The sequence below is a fragment of the Centroberyx gerrardi genome, chromosome 3 (genome assembly GCF_048128805.1).
Source record: "Centroberyx gerrardi isolate f3 chromosome 3, fCenGer3.hap1.cur.20231027, whole genome shotgun sequence".
In the NCBI taxonomy this organism is placed as follows: Eukaryota; Metazoa; Chordata; class Actinopteri; order Beryciformes; family Berycidae; genus Centroberyx; species Centroberyx gerrardi.
In genome coordinates this window covers 16,343,690-16,368,689 of record NC_135999.1, presented here as the reverse complement: position 1 = coordinate 16,368,689, position 25,000 = coordinate 16,343,690, and the positions used below count along the sequence as shown (strand labels likewise).

The 25,000-nt window shown below is 44.7% G+C and overlaps 5 protein-coding genes across 7 annotated transcripts in view; 1 reads left to right on the top strand and 4 right to left on the bottom strand.

Moving 5' to 3' along the window:
* The window catches only part of LOC139923680 (voltage-dependent T-type calcium channel subunit alpha-1H), a 27,408-nt gene extending 19,649 nt beyond the window's left edge, over positions 1 to 7,759 (top strand). Inside the window, exons 19-34 of the mRNA XM_071914497.2 lie at positions 31 to 99; positions 313 to 497; positions 590 to 716; positions 869 to 994; positions 1,509 to 1,598; positions 2,047 to 2,239; positions 2,955 to 3,106; positions 3,280 to 3,389; positions 3,557 to 3,690; positions 3,793 to 3,863; positions 4,129 to 4,207; positions 4,493 to 4,614; positions 5,032 to 5,304; positions 5,425 to 5,575; positions 6,264 to 6,838; positions 7,049 to 7,759. Coding sequence (XP_071770598.1) covers positions 31 to 99; positions 313 to 497; positions 590 to 716; positions 869 to 994; positions 1,509 to 1,598; positions 2,047 to 2,239; positions 2,955 to 3,106; positions 3,280 to 3,389; positions 3,557 to 3,690; positions 3,793 to 3,863; positions 4,129 to 4,207; positions 4,493 to 4,614; positions 5,032 to 5,304; positions 5,425 to 5,575; positions 6,264 to 6,838; positions 7,049 to 7,759 — 3,168 coding nt within the window. The remainder of the gene's footprint in view (positions 1 to 30; positions 100 to 312; positions 498 to 589; positions 717 to 868; positions 995 to 1,508; positions 1,599 to 2,046; positions 2,240 to 2,954; positions 3,107 to 3,279; positions 3,390 to 3,556; positions 3,691 to 3,792; positions 3,864 to 4,128; positions 4,208 to 4,492; positions 4,615 to 5,031; positions 5,305 to 5,424; positions 5,576 to 6,263; positions 6,839 to 7,048) is intronic.
* A 2,230-nt stretch (positions 7,760 to 9,989) lies between these two features.
* LOC139923674 (synaptogyrin-1-like) lies at positions 9,990 to 13,848 on the bottom strand. Of its 2 annotated transcripts, none has more exons than XM_071914487.2 (4): positions 13,744 to 13,848; positions 12,169 to 12,403; positions 11,881 to 12,026; positions 9,990 to 10,998 (listed from the first exon to the last, which is right to left on the bottom strand). In XM_071914487.2, the coding sequence occupies exons 1-4, from the start codon at positions 13,846 to 13,848 to the stop codon at positions 10,771 to 10,773; spliced, it is 714 nt and encodes a 237-aa protein (XP_071770588.1). In that variant the 3' UTR covers positions 9,990 to 10,770. The 2 variants fall into 2 exon arrangements, with proteins under 2 accessions (XP_071770588.1, XP_071770589.1); XM_071914488.2 differs by having other exon boundaries at positions 10,892 to 11,770.
* A 778-nt stretch (positions 13,849 to 14,626) lies between these two features.
* On the bottom strand, positions 14,627 to 18,948 carry LOC139923685 (protein disulfide-isomerase). Its single transcript, XM_071914503.2, has 10 exons — positions 18,837 to 18,948; positions 18,517 to 18,641; positions 18,265 to 18,402; positions 17,927 to 18,034; positions 17,013 to 17,138; positions 16,580 to 16,777; positions 16,319 to 16,439; positions 16,030 to 16,211; positions 15,167 to 15,256; positions 14,627 to 15,024 (listed from the first exon to the last, which is right to left on the bottom strand). Exons 1-10 carry the CDS (start codon positions 18,946 to 18,948, stop codon positions 14,941 to 14,943), a joined length of 1,284 nt encoding a protein of 427 aa, XP_071770604.2. The 3' UTR covers positions 14,627 to 14,940.
* A 972-nt stretch (positions 18,949 to 19,920) lies between these two features.
* Positions 19,921 to 23,454, bottom strand: LOC139923679 (lipopolysaccharide-induced tumor necrosis factor-alpha factor homolog). Of its 2 annotated transcripts, none has more exons than XM_071914495.2 (5): positions 23,379 to 23,454; positions 21,982 to 22,147; positions 21,746 to 21,853; positions 21,342 to 21,543; positions 19,921 to 21,201 (listed from the first exon to the last, which is right to left on the bottom strand). In XM_071914495.2, the coding sequence occupies exons 1-5, from the start codon at positions 23,439 to 23,441 to the stop codon at positions 21,096 to 21,098; spliced, it is 645 nt and encodes a 214-aa protein (XP_071770596.1). In that variant the 5' UTR covers positions 23,442 to 23,454; the 3' UTR covers positions 19,921 to 21,095. The 2 variants fall into 2 exon arrangements, with proteins under 2 accessions (XP_071770596.1, XP_071770597.1); XM_071914496.2 differs by lacking the exon at positions 23,379 to 23,454 and adding an exon at positions 23,251 to 23,360.
* A 1,081-nt stretch (positions 23,455 to 24,535) lies between these two features.
* Positions 24,536 to 25,000, bottom strand: part of pdia2 (protein disulfide isomerase family A, member 2) — a 4,860-nt gene continuing 4,395 nt past the window's right edge. Inside the window, exon 11 of the mRNA XM_071914471.2 lies at positions 24,536 to 25,000. This exon is cut by the window's right edge and continues 95 nt beyond it. The gene's annotated coding sequence lies outside the window, so the exon portion shown is untranslated.

The following is a 25,000-nucleotide window of genomic DNA, read 5'->3' as shown; positions in this document are numbered from 1 at the left end:
TGTGTGTGTGTGTGTGTGTGTGTGTCACAGGAGCGGGTGTTCCTCAGTGTGTCCAATTACATCTTCACTGTGATCTTCGTGCTTGAAATGATGATCAAGGTAACCATAACAATCTCTGAAAGGGCACTTCACTCCAATGTCATTTTCCTGTTTTTACTTAAAAAAAAAAAAAAAAAAAAAAAAAGCAATTTTGATCCCCGCCAGTGAAAGTTTTCGTCTAATTTTCCACCTCATATTATTTTATGATCTGAGTAATGTTCCTGGATCTGTGTGTGTGTGTGTGCGTGTGCGTGTGTGTGCATGTGTGTCAAGGTGGTTGCTATGGGCCTGTACTTTGGGAACGGTGTGTACCTGCAGAGCAGTTGGAATATTCTAGACGGACTGCTGGTGTTTGTCTCGCTGGTGGACATCCTGGTCTCCGTGGCGTCGGCGGGCGGCAACCGCATCTTAGGCATCCTGCGCGTGCTTCGCCTGCTCCGCACACTGCGACCGCTCAGGTAGATGTATGAGCCGTTTTTCTGTCTTTCTATCTGTCCATTGATATTATCTAGTGTATTTGTGTGTCTATGTGTGTGTGTGTATGTTGAAGGGTGATAAGTCGTGCTCCGGGGCTAAAACTGGTGGTAGAGACTCTCATCACATCTCTCCGACCAATCGGAAACATCGTCCTCATCTGCTGTGCTTTTTTCATTGTGTTTGGAATACTGGGAGTCCAGGTAAAGTCATTTACTGTTCTATTACACCATTCATACCCAGCCAACATTCACATTCAGCTCTGTTGGCTTTAGCTTTTGGTTACAATAGTTTGATATGTTGGCATTTGTGTGTGTGTGTGTGTATGTGTTCATGCATCTGTCTGTGTGTGCAGTTGTTTAAAGGGAAGTTCTTCTACTGTGACGGGCTCGATGTCAGTAACATTACCAATAAAACCCAGTGTCTGGGGGCGGGGCATCGCTGGACTCGACGCAAGTACAACTTTGACAACCTGGGACAGGTTTGTCTCACCTGCACACACACACACACACACACACACACCTACACACAGAAAAATAAAAGTGCTCTCCGGAACCGAAAGTGATTCGTCGGAGTGATGCCGTAGAAGAACCGTTTCTGGCTCCACAAAGAACATTTCAGACCGAGGTTCTTTAAAGAACCATTTCTGCACTCCTTTGCTTAGACACCTGCATTGTGTTTTTGTTTATCTGCCCTTGTATAGCCTCTTTTGCAAATGCACAATATATACTATGGAAGGGGTTTATTTTTTTTCCGCATTTTCCATAAGATGAAAGGTTCTTTGTGGTTCTTCTGTGACATCACTCCAAAGAACCATGTTCCGTTCCAGTTTGCACCTTTAACAAAATGATTGATAGCAAACAAATTACATTACTTTTTGAAGGAAGATAACAAATTGCTGTATATATTAGCGCGCTACAACAGTCAATTTTTCCAAAATGTAATCGTAGCATTTTGGAAATTAACTCGTGACATGAGGGGTCTCACTGTTACAGGCGCTGATGTCGCTGTTTGTACTGTCGTGTAAAGATGGCTGGGTCAGCATCATGTATGACGGCCTGGATGCTGTGGGAGTAGACCAGCAGGTAAGATGCATACACACGCATAGGGAGAGAGCGAGAGAGAGGGGAAGAGAGAGAGAGGGAGAGAGGAAGAGGAGTGTGTAGGATAGAGTGAATATTAGGACGACGTACAACCCTGTCAGCCTCTGTGTATTGTATTTCATTGTTCTGCCGTATGGTTTTGTTTCACGCTCAGGCAGCACTGGTTCTTTTTGTTTCACGGAGAAAGGGAAACATTTCAGGAGAGGAGGGAGGTGTAAAGAAAGAAAGAGAGGCGGATAGATAGATGAATAGATGTGACTTGACAGTGCTGGCAGTTTGGTTGCTGACTCAGGACTTGCATTGTTGTCTTCTTGTTTATGTTCTCTTATTTTCTTCCTCTCCACCTTTTCCTTGCTCTCTCCCTTCACTCTTGCTCCTCCTCTTCTTCTTTGTCCCTATGCTACCCCCCCCCCGTTCTCTCTCTCTGTAGCCGATAAGGAACAACAACCCGTGGATGCTGCTGTTCTTCATCTCTTTCCTCCTCATCGTCAGCTTCTTTGTGCTCAACATGTTTGTGGGCGTGGTGGTGGAAAACTTTCACAAGTGTCGCCAGCAGCAGGAGGAGGAGGAGGCCCGACTGAGGGAGGAGAAACGACAAAGACGCCTGGAGAAGAGGAGGAGGAGTAAGAGAGAGGGAGGAAGGGAGGGAGAGAGGGAGGGAGGGAGGGAGGGAAATGTGAGAAGAGGAGGAGTAGGAGAGGAAGGGAGGGAGAGGTGAGAGGTAAAGGGGAGAAGAAGTACCGACATGCATGCTTTATGAATATGCAGTGCAACATGTGATAAACCTCTCTTTATGAACATATGCATAGTTTATACACACATTACACTCAGATACACACACATAACATTGTAGTACACACAGTCTCTTTTTTCTGTCTCTCTCTCTCTCTCTCTCTGCCGCTGTCTCTCCATCTCTGTTTCTCTTTCTGTGTCTTCCTCTCTCTTTACCTCGTTTCTATCTAACTTGCTGTCTGTCTGTCTCTCTGTCTTTCTCTCTCTCTGTCTCTCTGCAGTGTAATCTCCAGTAGTGCTTTCCTCCTAGTCAGTTAACTGTCTGGCAGCAGACAGCGAGGGTTTCTGCCCAAAGACACCTTGAGGTGCCATGGAGTGTGTGTGTGCGTGATGGATAGGATTGAATTCCTGAGGTGGCACTTTTTATCTGTACACACACACACACATGCAGACTCACGCACACACCAGCTCGTTGGCTGGCACCTACTTCATCAGTGACTTCATAGCCCATACCATATTTTTTTCTTTCAGAAACATTTTAATGACCGTGTGTGTGTGTGTGTGTGTGTGTGTGTGTGTGTGTGTGTGTGTGTGTGTGTGGCGCAGGGGCCCAGGAGAAACCATATTACGCAGACTACTCCCCATTGCGTCGAACCATCCACACTGTGTGCACCAGCCACTACCTGGACCTCTTCATCACCATCATCATCTTCACAAACCTCCTCACCATGAGCATGGAGCACTACAACCAGCCACAGGTAACCATGGCAACAACACCTGCTACCTGTCCTAGAACCATAGTAATGACGCGGTATGCAGTGGTACTTGCAGTGGTATGTGCAGTGGAGTTGCAGTAGTAGTTGAGGCATCCAGTACTGCACTGCAGTAGCCATGCTAAGCACTAGTGTGTCTGTGTCTGTGTGCCCCGCAGTACCTGGAGGAGATACTCAAGTACTGCAATTACGTCTTCACGCTGGTTTTTGTCATCGAGGCCATTCTCAAACTCATCGCTTTTGGCCTGCGGCGTTTTTTTAAAGACAGGTAGTCACACGAATACACGGACACTCACAAACATACAGGTTTATCCTTAAAAACACTGAAGCTGTGCGTGTGTGTGTGTGTGTGTGGTGTGGTTTGTGGTCCATGTGATGTGTGTGTGTGTGTGTGTGTGTGCATCTGGTGTGTGTGTGTGTGGTGTTTGTGCCTAGGTGGAACCAGCTGGACTTAGCCATTGTGTTGTTGTCCATTATGGGAATCACACTGGAGGAGATAGACCTGAATGCTTCCCTGCCCATCAACCCCACCATCATACGCATCATGCGAGTCCTGAGGATAGCGCGAGGTACACACACACACACACTCACTCACGCACTCACACACACACACACACACACACAAACACGGCGTGTGGCTGCCGAGAGCTAACACCATTACAATGTTTCAGTGTTGAAGTTGTTGAAGATGGCTACGGGAATGAGAGCTCTATTGGACACGGTGATGCAAGCTCTGCCCCAGGTAAGAAGTGATACTGATGCTGAAAAAGAAAATAAGCGTTTCTCAAACTATAAAATCTGAGCACAACCACATGACTTAATTCCAGATTCCATGATGGTTCCGAAGTTTTAGATTGCAATAAGCAAAGAGCAATAAAGCTTTGTAGTCTCTGTCTATGGCCCCTTTTTATCTGTTTGTGTGTTTGTGTCTCTCTGGGCATATACGTGTTTTTTCTATGTATCATATACTGTATATATCTGTGTGTGCATGTAATATGTCTGTCTAGGTGGGGAATCTGGGTCTGCTCTTCATGTTGCTGTTCTTCATCTATGCTGCTCTGGGAGTTGAGCTCTTTGGAAAACTGGGTTAGTGTGTGTGTGCGTGTACGTGTGTGTGTGTGTATGTGAGTGTGTGTGCAGATTTGTGCGTGTGTCGTGCCTGTGCCTCAGCTGACACTGATGAAATATCCATGAATTACGTAACAGCCGTTAATTTTGTTACGTTGCATACATTAATTATGTCAATTATATCAATGTTCTGATCAGTGCTCTAATCTATACTCAGCTCTCTCTCTCTCTCCAATCCACTCCTCACCCCTTCCTCTCTCTTTTATCTAACACTCTTTTTTTTTCTGTTCCTCCTCTTTCCAGAGTGTTCGGACGAAAACCCATGCGAGGGTCTTAGTCGCCACGCTACGTTTGACAACTTTGGTATGGCTTTCCTCACGCTGTTCAGGGTCTCCACTGGGGATAACTGGAATGGAATTATGAAGGTAATTTCTCTCTCTCTCTCCCTCTTTTCGTGTGTGTGTTTCACATTTGGACACCTATCTCACTTTGAGTTTCCAGGAGGATGAAGTGAGGACGAAGCACACGTGTTTGTGTTAGCATCCGTTATGAGACAGGCGTTGCATTAGGCAGAGAGCAGATCAGTGTTTTTCCTGACAGACTAAGAGCTGCTGACAGTCGAGGGTTACAAGGGTGTGTTATTGTTCTGTGAGAGACTCAAGGTCTGTCATGCTCAGATCAACATCTCCCCCTGTTGGAAAAGAGGGGAAGTACAATGTAGTGCACAAATACCCAAGGATATCACCTGAGCCCCCCTTCTCTCTATCATCAATTTGCTTCATCGCTTCCATTATCTCTCTCCTCTCGTCTTACCCCGCCCCCCGATCCTCTCACCCATCCAGGACACACTGCGTGATTGTCGTCCGGAGGATCGCCACTGTCTGACCTACCTGCCGCTGATCTCTCCCATCTACTTCGTCACCTTCGTCCTAACGGCTCAGTTTGTGCTGGTCAACGTGGTTGTGGCCGTTCTGATGAAGCACCTGGAGGAGAGCAACAAGGAGGCGCTGCAGGACGAGATAGATGAGAGGAGAGAGAGGGAGGAGGCCAACCAGCGCCTCAGTAATGCGTCTATGGGCGGAGACCAAGGGCCAAATGTAGACACACCTGCCCAGGTACTGACAGAGAGTGTGTGTGTGTGTGTGTGTGTCTGTGTGTGTGTGTGTTCATTTGTGTGTAAGGGAGTGGAGGTGATAATAACGACAGTGATGATGATCTTATGTGTTTGGTGGCAGGTGCAGATTGAGGAAGAGGAGTGTTCCCATGGCAACCTGCTGAGTATGGGACGCATGCTTTCTCTCCCTAGCGACAGCTACATTCAGCCACTCAGATGCTCCCCCTATCCTCCCATTGGCCATGAGGCCTACTCCGGCTGTAGCTACTCAGGTAACCAGTTTTACCGTCACAGCTAAATTAGGGAATAGTGCTGTTTTTTACTATAGTACAGACAAAAATGAATTGTTATAAATATTATTGCTTTCAGAGATTGGATAGATGACTATGCATTATGCACTTGAGATGCAGTGTGGAACAAAGAGGCCCTGTTGTTACAGGCTTTAACAATAGAGCACTCAAGTGTGTCGTCATTTTTCAGCCCAAAAATAGAATTCCGGATCATAGCCAAAATTCACCATTCAAAAAACCCACAAGGTTTTAAAAGATCGGCCCTACTGGAGTCTGTGGTTGACAGGCTTTTTTCCTTTGAACCTGGGTTTCTCAGTACGTATCCCTCTGTGTTGAGGATGGAGTTTTTGAATTTTGAAGCCAAATTTAAAAAATCACAATAAATCATCAATCATACGTGAGTGTGTTCATATAGCCGCCCGACATGCGTGACCCCACTTTTTGCCTGTTTTGAGCCACTTAAAAACATGTATTGTATACCAAATGCAATCTTTTTTCACACATAGGAAATACTAAGGGCTTGAGTTCTGATCACTGAGAAAGGAATTCTCCATTCATTTGATCCATAGACAAACATTTCTGGGGAAAATGAGCACTTGAGTGGTCTATACTGTAGCGTTTTTCTGTTTTTCTGTTTTTGTGTCTCTAACCTACGCCCCTCTGCCTCCAGGCTCCATGTCGTCGCTGGGCTCCAGCGGGGCCGGCTCGCTGCTGCAGGTTCCAGGAGCGTTGCCCTCCTTCAGCCATGCTTCACTGGGGTCCGGACGCAGCGCCAGGCCCGTCATACACCTCAGCCCCTTGCAGAGCCTAGACAGACACACCCCCTCCAGCGGCAGACCCACCCCACACAGACTCAGTCCAGCCCACAGTATCGATGGATACAGGTTTAGTCCGGCCCATAGAATAAACAGACATCGGCTTAACTCATCTCACAGTATAGATGGATACAGGCTTAGTCCGGCCCACAGCATAAACAGACACAGACTTACTTCTGCTCATAGTATAGATGGATACCGGCTTAATCCAGAGCACAACAGAGACAGACCGAAACTTAGTTCTGCCCACAGTATAGACAGACGGTCCTCACTGAGCGCCACCCTCAGCGCCAGCAGGCAGTCTCCTCATTGGCTCAGTCCTGAAGACAGTTTAGATAGAAACAAACTAAGCCCCTCCTATATTCCAGACAGTTCAATCCCACAGAGACCAGGATCCTTCCGCACTGCCAGCAAACAGTTGAGGAGACAGGTATGTTAATGTTTATTCTATTCTATTCTATTCTATTCTATTCACACTACAGCATTTAATCAAACTTATTTATATAGCATGTTGAAAAACATGTTGTCACACTTTACACAACCCAAGTCCATTATACAATCAAAACTGTGCATGGGTGTGTGTGCTGGCGTGTGTGTGTGTGTGTGTGTGTGTGTGTATATGCATATGTTCTGTCTGCAGGAGGCTGTGCGGTATGACTCACTGGATCAGAGCTGCAGTTCAGCTGACGATCTCGGGGAGTCCCACCTCTCTGTGCCCTCGGCCTCTGCCAGCCCCCGACGCCAGCGCTCCTCCAGCGTACACACGCTGAAATATACAAACCCCCAGAGGGTGATCTCATGCAGAGGCCACAGCCGGAGCCACAGCGAGGCCACCGGACGAGAACTTATACCCGAACAAACCATCTGTCATACGCAGGCAGAGACAGACGCTGAGATGAGGCCTGTCAGCCCTCAGAGCATGTCCAGTCTGCAGGTTCCCGGTCCTGAAGCAGTGCTGTCAGCCGGCCCCGGGCTCTTCACCTCCAGAGCGGCGGGCCCGAGCCCCGGCTCTGACCCCGGCCCCCAGTTAGACGACGCCGACGAGGAAGTCAGTCGCATTAACAGTTCTGTTCGCACACACTCACAGACACAACTTTCTCCCAGCTCCTCACACAAAAGCAGACACCTTACTCCCGGCCCGGGGGAGCACAGGAGCCGTCTCAGCCAATCGGTGTCTCCGGTTTCAGGCAGGAACAGGAAGCAGAGGATGAGCCCGCCTCCGGGGGAGGAGCCAGTTACCATGGCAACCCAGCTGATGGACAGCAGTGTTGAGCTGAGACGGCGAACCCTGTCCTTTGACGCCACAACCCCCTCTCCCCACCAACCAGAGGGCAGTTCTGTGGACGACTAAGCGAACCCAATGATGCAGGATTGGCTATTCTCTAAGGGGGAGGAGCTTAATGTGCTGGTTGAACACATGAGAGGGGCAGGAGTCACAATCTTAAGGAGGAAGAACACCTGCATCCTGTTTCAGGCCCTGCCCCTCAGCTCCTCCCATCCAATCACAAGGTTTTTCACAGGGTGTGTGAGCAGAGTTCTTTCAGACTTTGTGTGTGTATGCATCCGTACGTGTGTGCGTGCGTATGTGTTCAAAGACTTTCCCCTTGTGCTGATTTGCACACAAGATGCACACAAGAAGACGTTTCCTTTTCTTCTATCATAGTCCTAGCTTTAGTTCAGACATAGCGCCTCAGCTATATTTACTCAAACACCCTTTCAACCCTTTCCCTTGCTTGCTCTCTTCCTTCTGCCCTCACTCTCATCCTCTTCCCTTGCACCCTAAGCCTAGGTCACACTACAAGAAGCTCAAATGTTGCGAGGGCAGTTCAGGCTAAACGACTGGTCTGCTGGCCGTCCCGTCAGGAAGCTGTTCACACTAGGCGACGGGGCAAATGTGGCCATCACACACATGAAGACGAGAGATCACACACTACACGATTCTGTCATTCAAAAATGTTTTCCATTATTCATCCAGAATTTGCTGTACATACAACTACAGAATAGGTGTACCGTTTTTCAGGGTACAGAAGCTACAGCTTACATTTACATTGCAAATGTATTTTGAAATTATGTCATTACAAAGTTAACATTAATGAAGAATTTTGTACAAGACTTCTTTCACTTAATTTGTAACTGCATACCTGATCCAGGCACATTTTATATGAGATTTATTCCTCCAAACGTATAGCAACTTATCAAAAGTAGAGCAAGTGGAGTTGGGAATCTTGCTAATGTACACTGTCTGAGTGGGAGTTGTTCTTGTTAAAAGTGACTTCTCTTCCAGTTAATTCTCTTTTTCTTCCCCCTTGAGCTAAACTGCCTTTGGCTGTTGTCAGGATCGCTCTCAGATTTCATTCTTGGTGCGTCTTGGCCTGTCAAAATCAAACATGTTTGAACAAATCTTGTCAAAAGGGCCAGGGTTGGCAGTCTTGAGCACACTACAGGATCATCTGCGGGCCCAAGTGCCCCCCACCCCCCCAAGCCCCGACTCACCCTGACATCTAGTGTGACCTAGGCTTTTGTCTTCTCTACCTCGCTTTTCCTTATCCCATCCATCTGAATGTTCAATTCAATCAGCTTAGGTTTCTTACAGCTGCCCCACCTCTTGTTTCCCCTCTCTCAAATAGTTTTCCCCCTCCGCTCTCCCTTTCTCTGTCTTAGTATTCTCAGGGTAGAGGTAGTTCAGACACAGGTGAGTGTGAGTGTGTGTGATCAGAGACCTGCGGGCCGACTGCAGAGTCAGATCGCCCCCTGCTGTCTAGAGCTGTAGTGTGCTGGAGCTGGCCATCTCTCTGGATTTTTGAAGGCATGAGATTGTGTGGATGCAGGGCTGCAGTTCAGAAGGAGGCAGATGCATAGAAGGGCTTATTCAGGTGATATTATGGCTTGTAATACTTTATAGAAAAATGGCTAAGAATATATTTTATTAACACAGCATCAAAGATATGAGAACTACACAGGTGAATTTCTACATTTTTGAATGTCAGTTTATCTACTGGTGATGTTGATGAGGATGGATGATGATGTTGACAGTGATGTATGATGATGATGATTTTGGATGATGATGATATGATGATGATGTAGATTTTGATGATGATGTATAATGTTGATGGTGATGTTTCACTTCCTGCCGATTCCGTAAAGCAGGGAATGATGTCAGCTAACCTGCAGCAACATGATTGGACAGTGCTGGAATAAAACCACTTTCTGTCTGACTTTCCTTCGACTCTATAACCTTGTTTCTAATTCCCCCGCCCCCTCCCCCCCTATATAAAGAAAAAAGTACAGTAGAAAGGGCTGTAGTGAGTCTTTTAATCCAAAAATAAGGCCAACATAGCTGCAGCTGTTAATGAATTCTACATAACATGAGTAGCCAGTCTAATTATGGCCCCCCAATGGATGCTGATTAATATGCTAAACACATCCTTGGATCTCAGTCTCAATACATAAATCTATTAAAAGAGACTCACATTACAGCTAGATGGAGATAAGAAGAAGTGATTTCAAGACAGTGTGGACAAAGCCAGACCCACAGTTGTGGTTGTGGATACATTTTATTTTTCATATTTCATTATTCCACTTCAGCATATCACAATAAAATATTTAATCACATGAATATTTCACACTGAAACACTATAGCATTCAGAATGCATTAAGCTGTCCTGCCTGTATTTCTCTGCCAAGAAAATGCTCCAAATTTCTATGAGTCCTTCCCCCACGACTCATTCGCTCCCAGTCTATTGGTCAAGCCAGCTGTCTGTCTCAGTTTGGGCCAATGAAACCCACAGGTCTCTAGGACAGCTTGTGATTGGTCAGACTGACTAAAGGCAAACAGAAGCAGATGATGTTAAACGGAGCTACACAGCTTCAGACGTCTTCGCAGCCCTCCATATTGCCTTCCCAAAAGACCTTAAATCCCCTTATAAGGCAGCTGGAGCATCATCACTGATCTATATCTATGATAATCTGCACCTCACCATATGAACATGCAGTCAAGGTGTGTGTGTGTGTGTGTGTGTGCGCGTGAGTGTGTTTCCCGGTGTGCATGTGTGCGTGTTTCCAGGTGTGAGTGTGCATCCGTGTTTGCGTAATATCTGTGTGTGTATGAACAGAAGACAGTATTCTGACACAGAGGGTTACAATATTCTAAGCTGACTAAGCTGAGCCAGCAGTTGCCATGGTGAAAATAGATCTTACATCACATGACCCAAATTCTGCCAATCCCAGGAGAGGATGAAACCCACTAAACAACAAGCAGGAAGTACTCCATGCTCGTGCTGCATGTGATGTCAGCTCACCTCACACCTCTACCTTCTCTCTCTCTCTTTCTATCTATCTCTCTATCTCTCTCTCTCTCCGCTCTTAGAAGGCAGGAGCCATGGGTCTTTGCTGTGTGAGTTTCTGGGGGTCCAGGGTTTCAGTGAAGGGCGGGGCTTGATAGGGGTTGGTGGTTACTATGGTGGCTCCGTTGGCGATGGGGTAAGGTGTCGCTCGAGCGTTGCTGGGGGCGGGGTCCAGGTGTTGCCATGTGAACAGGGCCATGTTGGTGCCGGATAAGAAGCGCCGCAATGCGCTCAGCGTCAGCACAGCCTGTTAGTAACATGCACATACACGCGCACACACACAGACAGACACACACACATACACACACGCACAGCATTAGCAGAGCCTGCTAGTAGCACATTTATTTGCATTAGCACCACATGATTACTGTTACACAAACACATATCTGCACACACACACACACACACACGCACACACACACACAGCTTGGTTATAAGTACAGTTACACAAAAAGGAAGGAAGGAAGCTAGAAGAAACAAGCAGCTACAGCTTAACTTCTCCAAATCCTCTGGCAGTAAGATCCATGGCTGCTATGAGCTTGGTGTTAAGACGGTTTTTAACAGTTTACCTATGGATGGTAATTCAGTTTCTTCCAGAGAGCTTGTGACTGCATGAGCAATACCATCAGGACAGTTTATGACATTGTGCTTCATGGACCTTCACGCATTATAATAAAAGCAGATTAACCACAAAGGAACTCACACACTACCCGAGTGCAAATCCAAGAGGAGCGAACACTCTTATGGCTTTGTGACTACTGCCAACCCCCCAACTCGATAACTCAGTCGACTTTGTAACAGTGAAACAAACGTGACACTGCCCAAAATATCACAATGTTAGGTTCAGATATGCCCTCAATCAGCTGTTAACATAGAGACAGAGGTCAGACTCAGTGTGTGTGTGAGAGAATGTGTTAGACTAGCGACAGGGTGGGAGGAGTCCTGGGCAGCAGCCTCAGCTTGTCCTCCATGAAGGCAATGTTCTTAAATCTGTTCATTGCCAGCAGACACTGATAGACCTGGAATACACACATACACACTGGTCAGACACAGATATGACACTGGCCAGACACACACACACACGTTCACACACATACAACCACATCCACAGAAACATAAACATACAGACCCAGGTGAGGATGGAGAAGAAGCAGAAAGCGATGGTGGCTCTGGCAGCGTCGGAGCCCTGGGCCAATGGCAGTTCATCTGGAGACGTTGCCTGCCACTGATTGGCCAGAAAACAGAAGCCGACGAACCACAGGAAGCTGGCCGAGGCTGGAGGCAGGACAGAGGAGGAGGGGTCAGACCTTTGAGTATAGGTAGCTAAAAGTATGTGTGTTTAGGTAGCTGCAACTACATGTGCAGGCCATGATGTGTGTGTGTGTGTGTGTGTGTGTGTTAATGTGTGTGTGTGTACCAGAGAAGATCAAGTCCAGGAGGACAGCGCGCCGTCTGTCCCTGACACTGCTGATGGTAGGAAAGTAAATGTCCAGGATCATGAAGCAGATGCTGCCCAGGAAACAGGCCACGCCCACAGTAACACCATAGTTACAGGCATCGGCGTTGTTGTTGAAGACGCAGAGCAATCGCTCGCTTCCGATGTTGATGTATCCCTCATTCACGATACAGCTGAACACCACCATGGAGAAAATCTGCAGGGGTGAAGAAAAGAGGGAGAGGGGCAACGTGGTGAGAGAGAAGAGCCGAGAGAGGGACGAGCACAGTAGAAAAATAGCAGTTGGTTGCTTATTATCTGACAGGTAGGCTAGAATTAACTCACACATATGTATGAATACCTTCCATTCCACATATGCGTATGTACGTGCAAGCATGCACTCACACACACACACACACACACACACCCACCCAAACCCAAATGAACACAAACACCAACACATGCTGTGCTTCTATTTAGTGTGTGGAGTGAGTGTGTGTATGCATGTGTGTGTAAGAGAGAGAGAGAGAGAGAGAGACCAAATATAACCACACAAAGGACACTTTCTACCCTAAATGTCAAGAAATATTTCCTAATTTTACCTCCGTCAGAAAAACAAAAGTTATCAATAGTGTTGGGTGAGGATGAAAGGCCAATGACATTGGCTGCTAAATATGTCACGGCTTGCCTTAACCTCAGAGAGAGGCTAGGCTGTGCTATTCTGTTATGTTGTGCAATATGCAAATAAAGACAACAAGTTTCCGAGAATGGATATGATCAGTTAGGCCTACGAGTCATGAACTGCTGTAGAATGATCCTATCATTTTATTTAAAATTGATTAAAGTTACTGTAATGTTCTCAGTTTATCCGTGTTCAATATTGTTTGTGCAATTACCACATATATTCCTTGCAAATGCTTTGGCAACACATACTGTTTTGTCCTACCAATAAAGCCTGTTTGAATTGAACGGAACTCAATTGAGTGAGAGACAGAGAGAGAGAGAGAGAGAGAGAGAGAGAGCTGTTAATTTGTGTGCATGTGTTAAACTTGCTATACATCCTTGACATCCTTGAAATCCAATATCTCCATGAGTCTTTCCTGTACAATAATTGCTATACAGAGACACACAGCACCACAGCGGGGAGAGGATAAAGAGCGGGGTTAGACACTGGTTGGGGTGCAGTTATATCCAAATCGCTCGTATTAATCTCGTGTTGGTGACACAAAGGGGCTCTGGGTGAACATATGGTAGCCTAATCGGACGCTTCTCGTGCAGCTCCAGCCTGCAGGCTGCATCACTGAAATGTATTTTCTGTCTATTAGACGGAGGTGCTAATATCGTGGGGAGCGGAAAATAATAGCACAATATCAGACATGCTTTAACTCGAGGCTACTCAGCCTTGTAGAAATATCTAACCTGGATAAAAACACACGAGCAGAGAAAGAGAGGGAGGGAGACCTAGAGAGAGAATGAGAGAGAGAGAGAGAGAGAGAGAGAGGGGGGGCGCAGGTAGGCCTGTCTATTGCTTGTAACACATACATTGCAGAGGCTTACCCAAGACAGCAGTCTGAGGATGGTCCGGGGATGCGTGAAGAAGGCGACCGGATCGAAGGTGGCGCTCCCGGCCTTCCCGGCGCCGTACGCGCCCGCTGGCTCCATCCCTCCGGGGTTTCTGCTGCCTGGCGGCGGGTGAGAGAGGACGGTCGTCACGGCGGAGAGATGAGCGGAGCGGCGGCGTCTTCCTCCAGCCTCGGTGTGAAGTCACACCGCGTCACTCGGAGCAGCGCGGGTACACGGACTACACTTCGGAATTAACTATGAACACTCATTATGGTTTTAAATTCAGTGTGATTAATTAACACCATTAGCATATGGTGTGATGCTTTAAAAATCATCCTCGTGTTCATTATGTTTCCGACATCCTAAGCCAATAAGGAATATTTTCTTTCTTTTCTACTCTAACAAGAAATTACAAGGCTATTCCTATAATATTCATATAGGTATTATCGTGACTTGGTCTGCAACTTAGTGAGTTTTTAATGATCTTATCTTACATTATGGTATGCCTATTGTTTTATCTGCTATGGTGTCACTATCATATTCCATATCCCATACAGGCGCTTATTGTGTGTCTGTAGTGATTTTATTGTGATATTTCCGTAGCCTACGTAATGCTATTTTTTAATCTCCTGGTATTACTATAGGATTTCTTGTGGTATCATTTTTTGATCTATGTATCTGTATGCTATCTTAAAGTTTTGCATGTAAGGGTTTTTGTCGCCACAGTCATTGCAATTTAGTTTAAGCCAACATCACACTGCTTTAAGTCTGAATTCCCAAGATCAACATTACACTGATATTGAGGTTTAAGTAAATGAAAAACCTTACAGTCGTCAGGTTTTGAAATGAAGACTTTATTGGATCTGGTTGGCAGGTGGTTAATGACAGCCTACAGTTGATTGGATAAAACCAGTTCCTTGTTCAGAAAGTAGCACAATTGGCAAAGTACAGAAAAGGTATGACACACACACGCACGCACACACACACACACGCACACACACACACGCACACACCGTCAGGTTTCTCCATGGGCCTGGACAACACGAAATTTGATGACTTTATGAGAATAGCTGACAAAAATGATGTAGGAGCCCTTTTGCCCCGCTTAAACCCAGAGCCAAGGACACCACAGCACCCACAGTCTCTCTCTCTCTCTCTCTCTCTCTCTCTGCACCCTCTTTTTTTTCTGTGTTAGAGCTCATCTTTGGTTTCGTTGGCCTTTTTTGCATCTTCAGCTTTCATGGCCTCAATGTACTTCTTCCTGTCTTCATCCTCCTGAAAAATAGAAAAAGAAGAAAAGATAGCTCTTAAAATAAGTGGACCATTTGAAACACACACACACACACGCACACACACACACACACACACACACACACACGCACAAAACAAATGGCAGGTGCTGAGGGAGACGATTTACCTTCACTCTGGCTTTTTTGGCTTTCTCCATCTCTTTATCTACAAACTTAACCAGGTCCTTCACTGTCCGCTTGCCAGTGTAAATCACCATCTGACAGACACACAGATACCACACATTATCACAATGCTATATACAGTATGCCCAGTTTCCCCCATAGAGCCAGGGTGAACAGATATAATTCCTTTTATTTTTTAATTTTCATTTGATAATCAGTTGGTTCCTTGGTCTCAGTGAATAGGACTCATAAGGATATATTAGAAATTTAGTGCAAATTATCCTCATTTAGCATATGTTTTTGCTTCTGATAAAAAAGTTATGTAATGGTCGCCCCTATCATATATTTAATTTAGCAACAGCAGTGTCTAAACTGTGCTGATGTTTGTGAACATCCAAAATAAGTTCATGTTTTGAGACTACTGCAGGACCAAGTAATCCCATATGAAAAAAACAACAAATTAAATATTAAAAAATAGGAAAAACAAACAACAAAGACAGTACATAAAACTGCTGGGCGATAATTCAATACTATTTTTTATCATCTTTCAGTGGATTCGTATTGTGACGATATGGTGATTTTGGGATATTGTGACACAAAATTCTGCTGTCTAAATTGATGATAACAAGCAAATTTTATTTAAAAGTTCTGACAAAATACAGTATAATATACTGTAGGTATGGTAGGAATATTATTTGAAAATGTCTGTTTTGTTTGACATCACACCTAACATCACCATTCAGTTCAATGGGATGAACATTAATTTGATTATTTAACATACATGAGCCATATCGTGATATTGATTTGAACCATATTGCCCGACCCTGAATAAAACCCCAACATGCTGGTTCCAGGGGGCGTGGCTTACCCTCTCAGCAAACAGTGCAGGGAAGAGGCAGAGCGATGGGTAAGACTCCTGTATGGACAGGTTGATGTCATTGGCCGAGGCGTCGATGCGAGCGATGACCACATCCTCCCGCTGCTGGAAGGCCTTGGCAAGCTCCTCCCACAGTGGGAACAGAGAACGGGACCTCTGACTGTAGGGGAGGTCTGAAAGACACACACACACACACACACACATACACTATTGGATTGCTCTGAGTGTATGATGTGTGAAAATGAATACAAGAGTGTGTGTGAAAAGTGTGTTTACATACATAACATGACAAAGACAGTCTTGTCAGGGTTGAAGGCAACTTTCTCCAGGGTCACTCCCACCAGCTGCTTTACCAGCTGTGTGTCCCAGCCTTCAGGTATCGGCTCACTCTGCATTTTAGGCTACAGGTACATACACACACACACACACACACACACACACACACACACACACACACAATGTTTAAATCTGAACAACATGTGTCCTCAATTCCTTTATTATTTATCATGCTCTCTAGGTGTGCAGTGTGAGTGAGCGGTACCTTAGCCTTGCCTTCCAGGTAGGTTTGACAAAATTTCTTTATGGTCTCTGTGTCCAGACTGTCCGAGGGAAGGTGGTAGGTCACATGGTCTGTCAGGTTGACCAACCGGACGAGGGGAGCCTCGGCCTCCCGAACCCGGAAGTACTCCAGCAGCCTTCCATTACGAGGCTCATCCACGTTCACAAACACGAACAACACCTACACACACACACACACACACACACACACACACACACACACACACACACACACACACACAGGTGAAGTGCTCCAGCAGCTTGCAAGCGGACAGAAACAAGGTCATCCTAAAATGTGCTGCAACATCAATGCTTTCTGTTTGAATTAATTAATTAATTCCGTCAGTCTTAGTGTGTGTGTGCGTGTGTGTGTGTGTGTGTGTGTGTGTGTGTGTGTGTGTGTGTGTAGTTGCTACCTTCAGCCTGAAGTTTTCTGCAGCACTGTAAAAGGCAGAGTGGATCTCTTTGAAGTCCTCCGAGCTTTTGTTGGCAAAGAGGAGGGCATGGTGTAACACGGGGGATGTTAAGATCTGAGTGGCTGTCTGGAGGAGAGAGAAACCTAATCTATTAACAATATATGATTAACTATGGTAAATATACGGGCGGCTTGCATTCACTCGGACCTTGTATGTTGAAATGTGCTTTTAGCAGGTGCAGTATCAGTATCACAGTATCGCTATGTTCAATCGAATCCAAGCTGTGCTGCTATGTGGCTTGACCTTGGAGATTTGACAAGGTGCTTACTCTTACCAACCCTGTGTGTTGCCACAGTTGTTCCTTAACAGAAACTGTATGAAAAAGCCATCTCTAGTAAATTTCCACTTTTATTTTTGTCTTGCTGTATTTGTTTTTCTTTACTTTTTTACAGCAGATGAGGCCATTCAAGGTACAGTGTAGAATGTGGAAGTTGAGTCCACACAGAAATAAATATTACCAACAATACAGGAGTTCTAAGGAGGAGGCCTATAATAAATATGTTAGACAAGAAGGTTATACGATACGATACAATGCGATGTGAACTTCAAATACGGAGCCAAATTCACCAAATAAAATGTTTAGCCTAATTGTAAGAGAACCTCCTACTTTCAATATTCATGCAAAGAGGTATTTGTCCTTCCATGGGTTTACATCAAATAAAAGATGACAAATGAGACAATAACAAATAAAAACTATATGAACTATATGAATAGTTATATAGTTGCATCTGAAGGATAAGTAACCCATCTCAGTGATTTAACACACTACAGAGACACAAAAAACATACGGTTCCAAACTGGATTACACCAGTTAAATGTGTGTGTTTTTCTGTGATACATGTGATATTCTGTACCTGTCCATTGTACTCAGTGACAGGCTCCATCTGGTAGACAGTGATAAAGATCATCAGCTCCTCCTTAGATGTCTGAGGGGTCATTTTGTATGACTGGATGAGCTTCGACTGCACCAGACAGACAGGCACACAAACACACACACACACACACACACACACACACACACACATGGTTTTAACTTTTATAGCCATCTGCTGTCAGAAGTGTTTCTCAGTTGCTTAAAGTGAAGTGTGTGTGTGAGTGTGTGGGTGTGTGTAGCGTTACTTTCAGATTGCTTTGGCATATTTGAGGTATAAAGGGACACGATGAGTGTGAGTGTGTATTGTGTGTGTGGTACCTTTTTGAGCAGCAGTACAACATCATGTGTGATGTCATATTTGCTGATGAGCTCTTTGTTCTGGGTCACAGCAAAGCTAACGTCAGGAAGGTCGACCGCTGCAGCGTAGAACACCTGGATGTAGTCGTGGTCCAGGTCCTACACACACACACACACACACACACACACACACACAATTATTATTCATAAACGTCCAAGTCCAGTCGCAACACCAATGAGAAGAGAGGGAAAAATCAAACAGCATCCAGTCACCTTGAAGAATCCCACCACTCGCAGTTCCTCTGACTTCTCTGATTGGCTGAGATCAGTGATGAGGTCAGCAGCAGACCCCGCCCTCCTCTTCAGCCAGGTCAAAATGGAGGCAGTGTTCTGTGGAACTAAACAATCACAACGCAGGAAAGTAACAATTAACCTTTAAGATTTTACCTCAGACCCAAACCAAGTGGGATTCAACAGTTAATATTAAAAGGCTGTAGTTCTTAAACAAGTGATAAACTACAACTCCATAAACCCATGCTAATTTGAGCTTACTATAGGTAATGTATAAAGCATGTATTAGGCTTCGTGTGTACCGGGACAGGGCACTGGGTTGTGTTTGTCTCCAGACAGGTACAGCCTGAGTATGGGCGGGCCCGTCGCGTTCAGGTCTTTCGCCAGGTCCTTCTCCTTAGAGACGTCAACCATGGCCAGTCTGACCTCTGACCCCTGGAGCTCTGCAGCGGCACCTTGGAAAGCTGCTGACACACGATGGCTATCTCCAGACAGCGGTGCGTCTACACACACACACAGAAACAAACATATAATAATAATAATAATATGCTGCAATGTTTGGTAGCTACATTGGAAACATCCTTTTGATTGTGACTATAATTGTCCGTGCAGTCACTGGCAGTTGCTGAACCACCAAATAAGATAATTACAAAGAATTTAATTATCTTTATGATGGCTATGCAAAACACGGTCAGTTGCATGTATTACATTATGTAAACACGCAGATCAAGATCAAGCAGTGTGAGTCTCTGTTGTAACTTACAAAAGTGAACAAGCAGCTGCTTGTGTTTTCTCAGCGCTCTGTTGAAGTTTCCTTTCTTCAGCTGTAAAACTCCATCTTCCTCAGGCTGTGTGTCAGCGGAGACGCACACACACAGACAGAAGGCCGTCACCCCCAGTAGCAACAGTCTCCTCATGTTGGTTTACCCACAGACTGACAAATTGAATGCTGGAACAGGCTTGACAGGAAGGCATGGAGGGGGTGGTGAAAGAAAGGGCTGATAATAAGTGTGTGTGTGTGTGTGTGTGTGTGTGTGTGTGTCAGTGCTGAGCTGGTAGTTAAGAATGCCATTGTTATCTGCCGTGCTTGGCCCACCAGTCTGTAGCTGATTAACTCTCCTATCTGAGCCCTGCTGTATCTCTGCTGTTGGCTGCTGTTCATATCACGCATATCACTAATATCACTTTGCCCTTTGCCTTACACTATTTGGCTCAGCAAGGTCAAATGCAAACACAAAAGCATGCACACACACACACACACACACACACATGCACTCATACACATGCATGCACATACACACTAATTCACTCACACCGAATTCACCCCCTTGCACAGGTGTTAGTAAGGTGAAAGAAAAATGAAATAAGCACAGGACTTTGTCAAAGTAATTAAGACAAATTTTATTTTCCTATCAACATGATAGAATGATAAATGCTAATAGTAACAATATTTTGGAGTAAAATAGCAGAAGTTGAGTCCAACTTGGCAGGGAAACAGAGCATTACACATCATTACAACAATAGGGGAAAAAAAGGGGCATTGATCAGTCAGGAATCATTGATCAGACAGCTGCACACACCCAGCAGCACTGGATCTGCCCTGCTCTCCTCTCCTTCACCCCGTCTACTAAGAAGGGTGCAATTCACTACTTACAAACAAAAAGCCTCTCTCCCTTTCTCCCTAACATTTGTTTTCAGATCTTTTCTGTCAGTTCTACTGCTTGTTTTTCTGTTGCAAAATAATGCGAAAGCTATTTTATGATGCGTGTAATGATATTTGGAAAGTAATATTTGGATATAGGATGTGCTCAGCTCCGTTGACTGAAGTTATAAATATGTGCTATACCTAATTACGCCTAAAAATAACTTAAAGATGAACTGCACAGAAGAATAAATTATAGCCTACATTTCCTTTAGGCTTTGTTTGCTGTAATGAAGAAAAGCATTTCTACTGAAATATCCATGCCTTGCCCCCTTTATCACTGAATTAAATATGAAATTTAAAGAGCATTGGCCATTGCTACTTTTACATTTCTGAACGTTATCAAAATAAAGTGATCATGAGTCATGAGAAAAATAATCTTAATTACACTTTCTCTTGTCATGCCTTTGATCTTCGGCCTGGACATCATCCGCTTCATCATAAATGTCCCTTCCCTCTCTCTTTTCATCAGTCATAATGTAGCCATTCCTCAGTGCAATGTAATGTTGTAGAGCAAAAGATTTGGCACAGCTTGAGAGATAAGAACAAGCTTTTACTAGGTGTTACTAGGTGTTTTCTGGCTTATGCATGGAAGGATTGCTTTGATTAATCTCCTTGCTGCGCTCTACAACTCAAAATACATGCTTAGGCTAAAAGTGCAAAAGTCTGGCTTTGCCTGGTTCTCTTCCATATTTTTAGAAATGCATGAGTGCCTGGTTCGTAGATCAGAACCTTCCAGTTTGCCAAACCTCAAAAACATTTAGTAGATCTGAACTCCTCAGGGACGGACTGTGATTAGAAAAATAATGTTGGTAGGATTAGGTGGGACGGGGGCATTATTTACAGTATCCTGACATCATCATCTGGTGTATACGTGCACGTGGTTTTGGCAATGTGGGCAGGAGTGATATGCGTCTTGCATTCCATGCGCCATGAATGGGATCAGACAGCAGCCACAGACCAACCTAAACACACACACACACACACACACACACACACACACACAAATTAAATACATAGAGAAGAATCAGTGGCATTCTGACGTTAAAGAGATACTAGATGGTCTCTGTGTGTGTGTGTGTGTGTGTGTGTGTGATCCTCTCACCCCATCACTGTGAAGAGTATACACATGCACCATGCAGCCCTCCCAGGAACGTATGAAACTTTAGTAGTGACAACTTGGTGGCAGTAGGGGCACAGTATCACACCGGGGCCGTCTCCCAGTGTAGATATGGGCTGCGGCTGGACCACCACTACTGTTGGGTTCGCTCTCTGCTGCCTGCTCTCTACTGACTCTATTATTCCAACTGGCAGGCAGAGAGAGAGAGAGACAGAGAGAGAGAGAGAGATATGAAAGATGGAGGGAGACAGAGGAGGGGTGGAGGAGGAGGAGGAGGAGGAGGAGGAGGAGAGGAGAAAACAGGATAAAGAGAAAAGCAAATTCAGTGTTGTTTTGGTTGGTTTCTATATGTAACATTTAGAGGAAAAATAAAGGTGTAGTCCTATTACTTTGTGTTGATTGATGGATGATGTATCCAGTCTGCTGCGGGGGTGAGGTCACAGCAGTTGGCATTGTGGGTGGAGTCAGGACAGGGAAAAGATCTGGTTGCAGGGTAACTACAAAAGGCACACACTTCAGCAATAACCCATGCAGGCCACAGTATAAGGAAATTACACTGCAACTGAAGGTATTTTGGCAGAGAGGGTGAGCAAGTGGGAGAGAGAGAGAGATAGAGAGACAATACCTGCTTCTCCATAGCTGGGAGGGGGTGTGGCTGGCGATGCAAGGGGCCCATCGTAGGGAGGGGGAGGGGAGATGGTGAATGCCCCTGTGTCCAGAGCGGGAGGGTGGCGACTGGCCTCATCGTACGACGGAGGGTCCATCAGGAGATCATCAAACGAAACAGGGTGCTGCCGATAAAGACGAGGAGAGACAGAGATCTGATGCAGACCTTCATACACCACACAAAACGCACAGTGCCAGGTTCACACCTTGTAAGCCTAAACATGTAGTCATTGCCAGTTCACCATAGTTCCTAACTGGGATCCAGCCCAGTGTTTGTCAACAAATCAGCAATAAATAAGTAATTTGAACGTAATTTGAATATCCCAGCCCCCAGCCTCCCTGTAGTTAGAGCCGTTGTCCATGGTGGTGCACAAATCCCAAATCTCTGGAGTCGATTCCAACTGTGATTCTAATTGTGGGAGTCACTGGGATCGACTCCTCAACTTCTATAGATTAAACAGCAGCAGGGAGCTACATTTGAAACCAGTGTGTATTTACCAGTCTAAACCTTGACCAGAGCAGTATGCATTCAAAGTGAGATTGTGGCAGGGTCATTGTCATAGTACAACACACACTGCAGCATCCACTGCAGCAAATAATGGTTGGTACAAAGAGAGAGAGGAGATCCTGTGCTTTCCTTCAATATAACACTTACACACATACACTTTCAATTACTTTCAGAGTTAAAATATGAAACTTACTCCAAAAATATGGGACTTAATATAGCAGGTGGTGTCATGTCCCAGTTTGGTATTACTTACCGTATAGAATAAGTAAACTTAAATAATCCAGAGCAGTGCATATTGATCAACATCAAGAAATAGAGGAGATCATGGACTTCCATTCAATATATAACACTATGTATCTCATTTGTTATGTGATTTGCATAGTTAGTTACATATTAAAATATGTGAGTCATACCTAGAAATCAGCTGCTGTCAGCTGCCCAGTTAAACACGCATAAATTCAAATAGCAGTGTAAAATGTGTCATTGTGTAATGCTGAGCACTCTCATTAAGAAATGGCACCACAACAAAACTGTGAATCATGCGGTTCCACCTCACCACCTGCACCTCAAGAGAAATTTATGAGTCACTACATCACTTCTATCGCACTCTGTCTAAAACTCACAGACATTAAAGTGGCGTAGCTACAGTGTGTAGCTAATTATCCTGGACCAGAGACGTTCACATGGGACTTTTCTCTTACGTAAGCAAGCAATACCCACCTGTATCTGATCCAAACAAGTATAGATCTGTCTCTGCCATATACAAAGTGTAAATATGCGACATGTAGTACTCAGCCTCACAAATGAAACTGTGTGATATATGTGAGATATCAAAACAGTGGTCTTACCTTAGACAAATGAGGAAACTCAGCTGACAGAAACACTTCCCATGTTGGAGGCAGTCCTGACATCACAGCCTGCTCAACCTGTTTCACTCTGGAATGAGAAACATGTGGCTCTTCACTTCCCTCATACGGTCCTCCCTGCTATTTCTGTTTCCCTCATACAAACCAACCTTTACCTGTTTCCCTCGTACAGTCCTACTGTGTTTACCTGTTTCCTTCATATGAACCAACCCTCTTTACCTGTTTCCCTCATACAAACCTTCCGTCTTTACCTGTTTCCCTCATAGAGTCCTACCTTCTTTACCTGTTTTCCCCATACAAACCTATCTTCTTTACCTATTCCCTCATACAAAACAAACCTTAATTATGTATTTTCCTTGTGCGTTTCTCCCTTCACCTGTTTCCCTAATAGGCCAAACCTTTTTGAAGAGCATGACGGAGCTGGTTTTCACCTCATACTTCTGGAAAACCTCAGACCCTATCGTCTTTTCCTCTTTCCCTCAAACACGCCTTCCTTCCATCTATCTATCTATCTATCTATCTATCTATCTATCTATCTATCTAACTCTTTGTACCATGCACCTCCTTGGCTATATCCACCATTATCTACCACTCTGTTTCGCCACTCACGGCACTTCAGGAATGAGAACTACGACTCTGTTTCTATCTGTCCATCTACCTATGTCCTCTTTCTTTCTTTCTTTCTTTCTTTCTTTCTTTCTTTCTTTCTTTCTTTCTTTCTGTCTGTTTACCAATTATGTTGTCCTATCTACCTCTTGCTCTCTCCATATACCCACCGCTGTTTTGTACGGCAGATCGGCTCCATTACCACTTCTTCTCTTTACCACCCATCAACTTCTGTAAATGTCTTCCTCTCTGTGTGTGTTCCCCTTGTAATTCTTTTTCCAATTAAGGAAGTCTGGGTTTATGTTGACCTGAATGGCACATTTGGGTGCTCTTCATAAACTTGTTCACTGATAAACTTATCACATAGCCATTTTGTATACTAAAGCAGAGGTGTTTAGGTTTTCCTTCATGTTGAAAAAGTCAGGAGGAGGCACAGGTGACACATTCAGCTTTATAACTGAACTGTTTATTCTTGATGTATATTTACACTTCAGCAATCACAGTCGTCAGTCATTTTTCATGTGATTTTTCAAATACAAAGTTGAAAAACCCTCCCTCCCCCTGTGACAACTCCCCCAGGTCAACTTTCCTGTTTAAGTAAGGATTAAAAAAGGCACAATCAAATGTCAAAATACTTATCAAACTAGCCTGAGTTCTCCATTTTATTCATTACTTTGTTGGACACTACATGCAACTTCCAGGTGTAGGAAGCTTAGAAATTGAAACGTTTACCAGTCAACATGAATTGTCCAAAGTAACTATTATGTTATGGGAAAACAGGTTTTAGGTCAAATTAAGTGTTACAGACACACCCAAGCAATGTTTAGAACCCACTGAGAGCTGTTACAATGCATGCATATCATAAAAAAAAAAAAAAAAAAATACAGTTATTATTATTGTTATAATAACTCATTACTAACTAATCACATCAGTTAAAACAGTTATGAATGCTCAACACCATGTGACCAAAATTAATTTTATTAGGAAACACTGGAAGC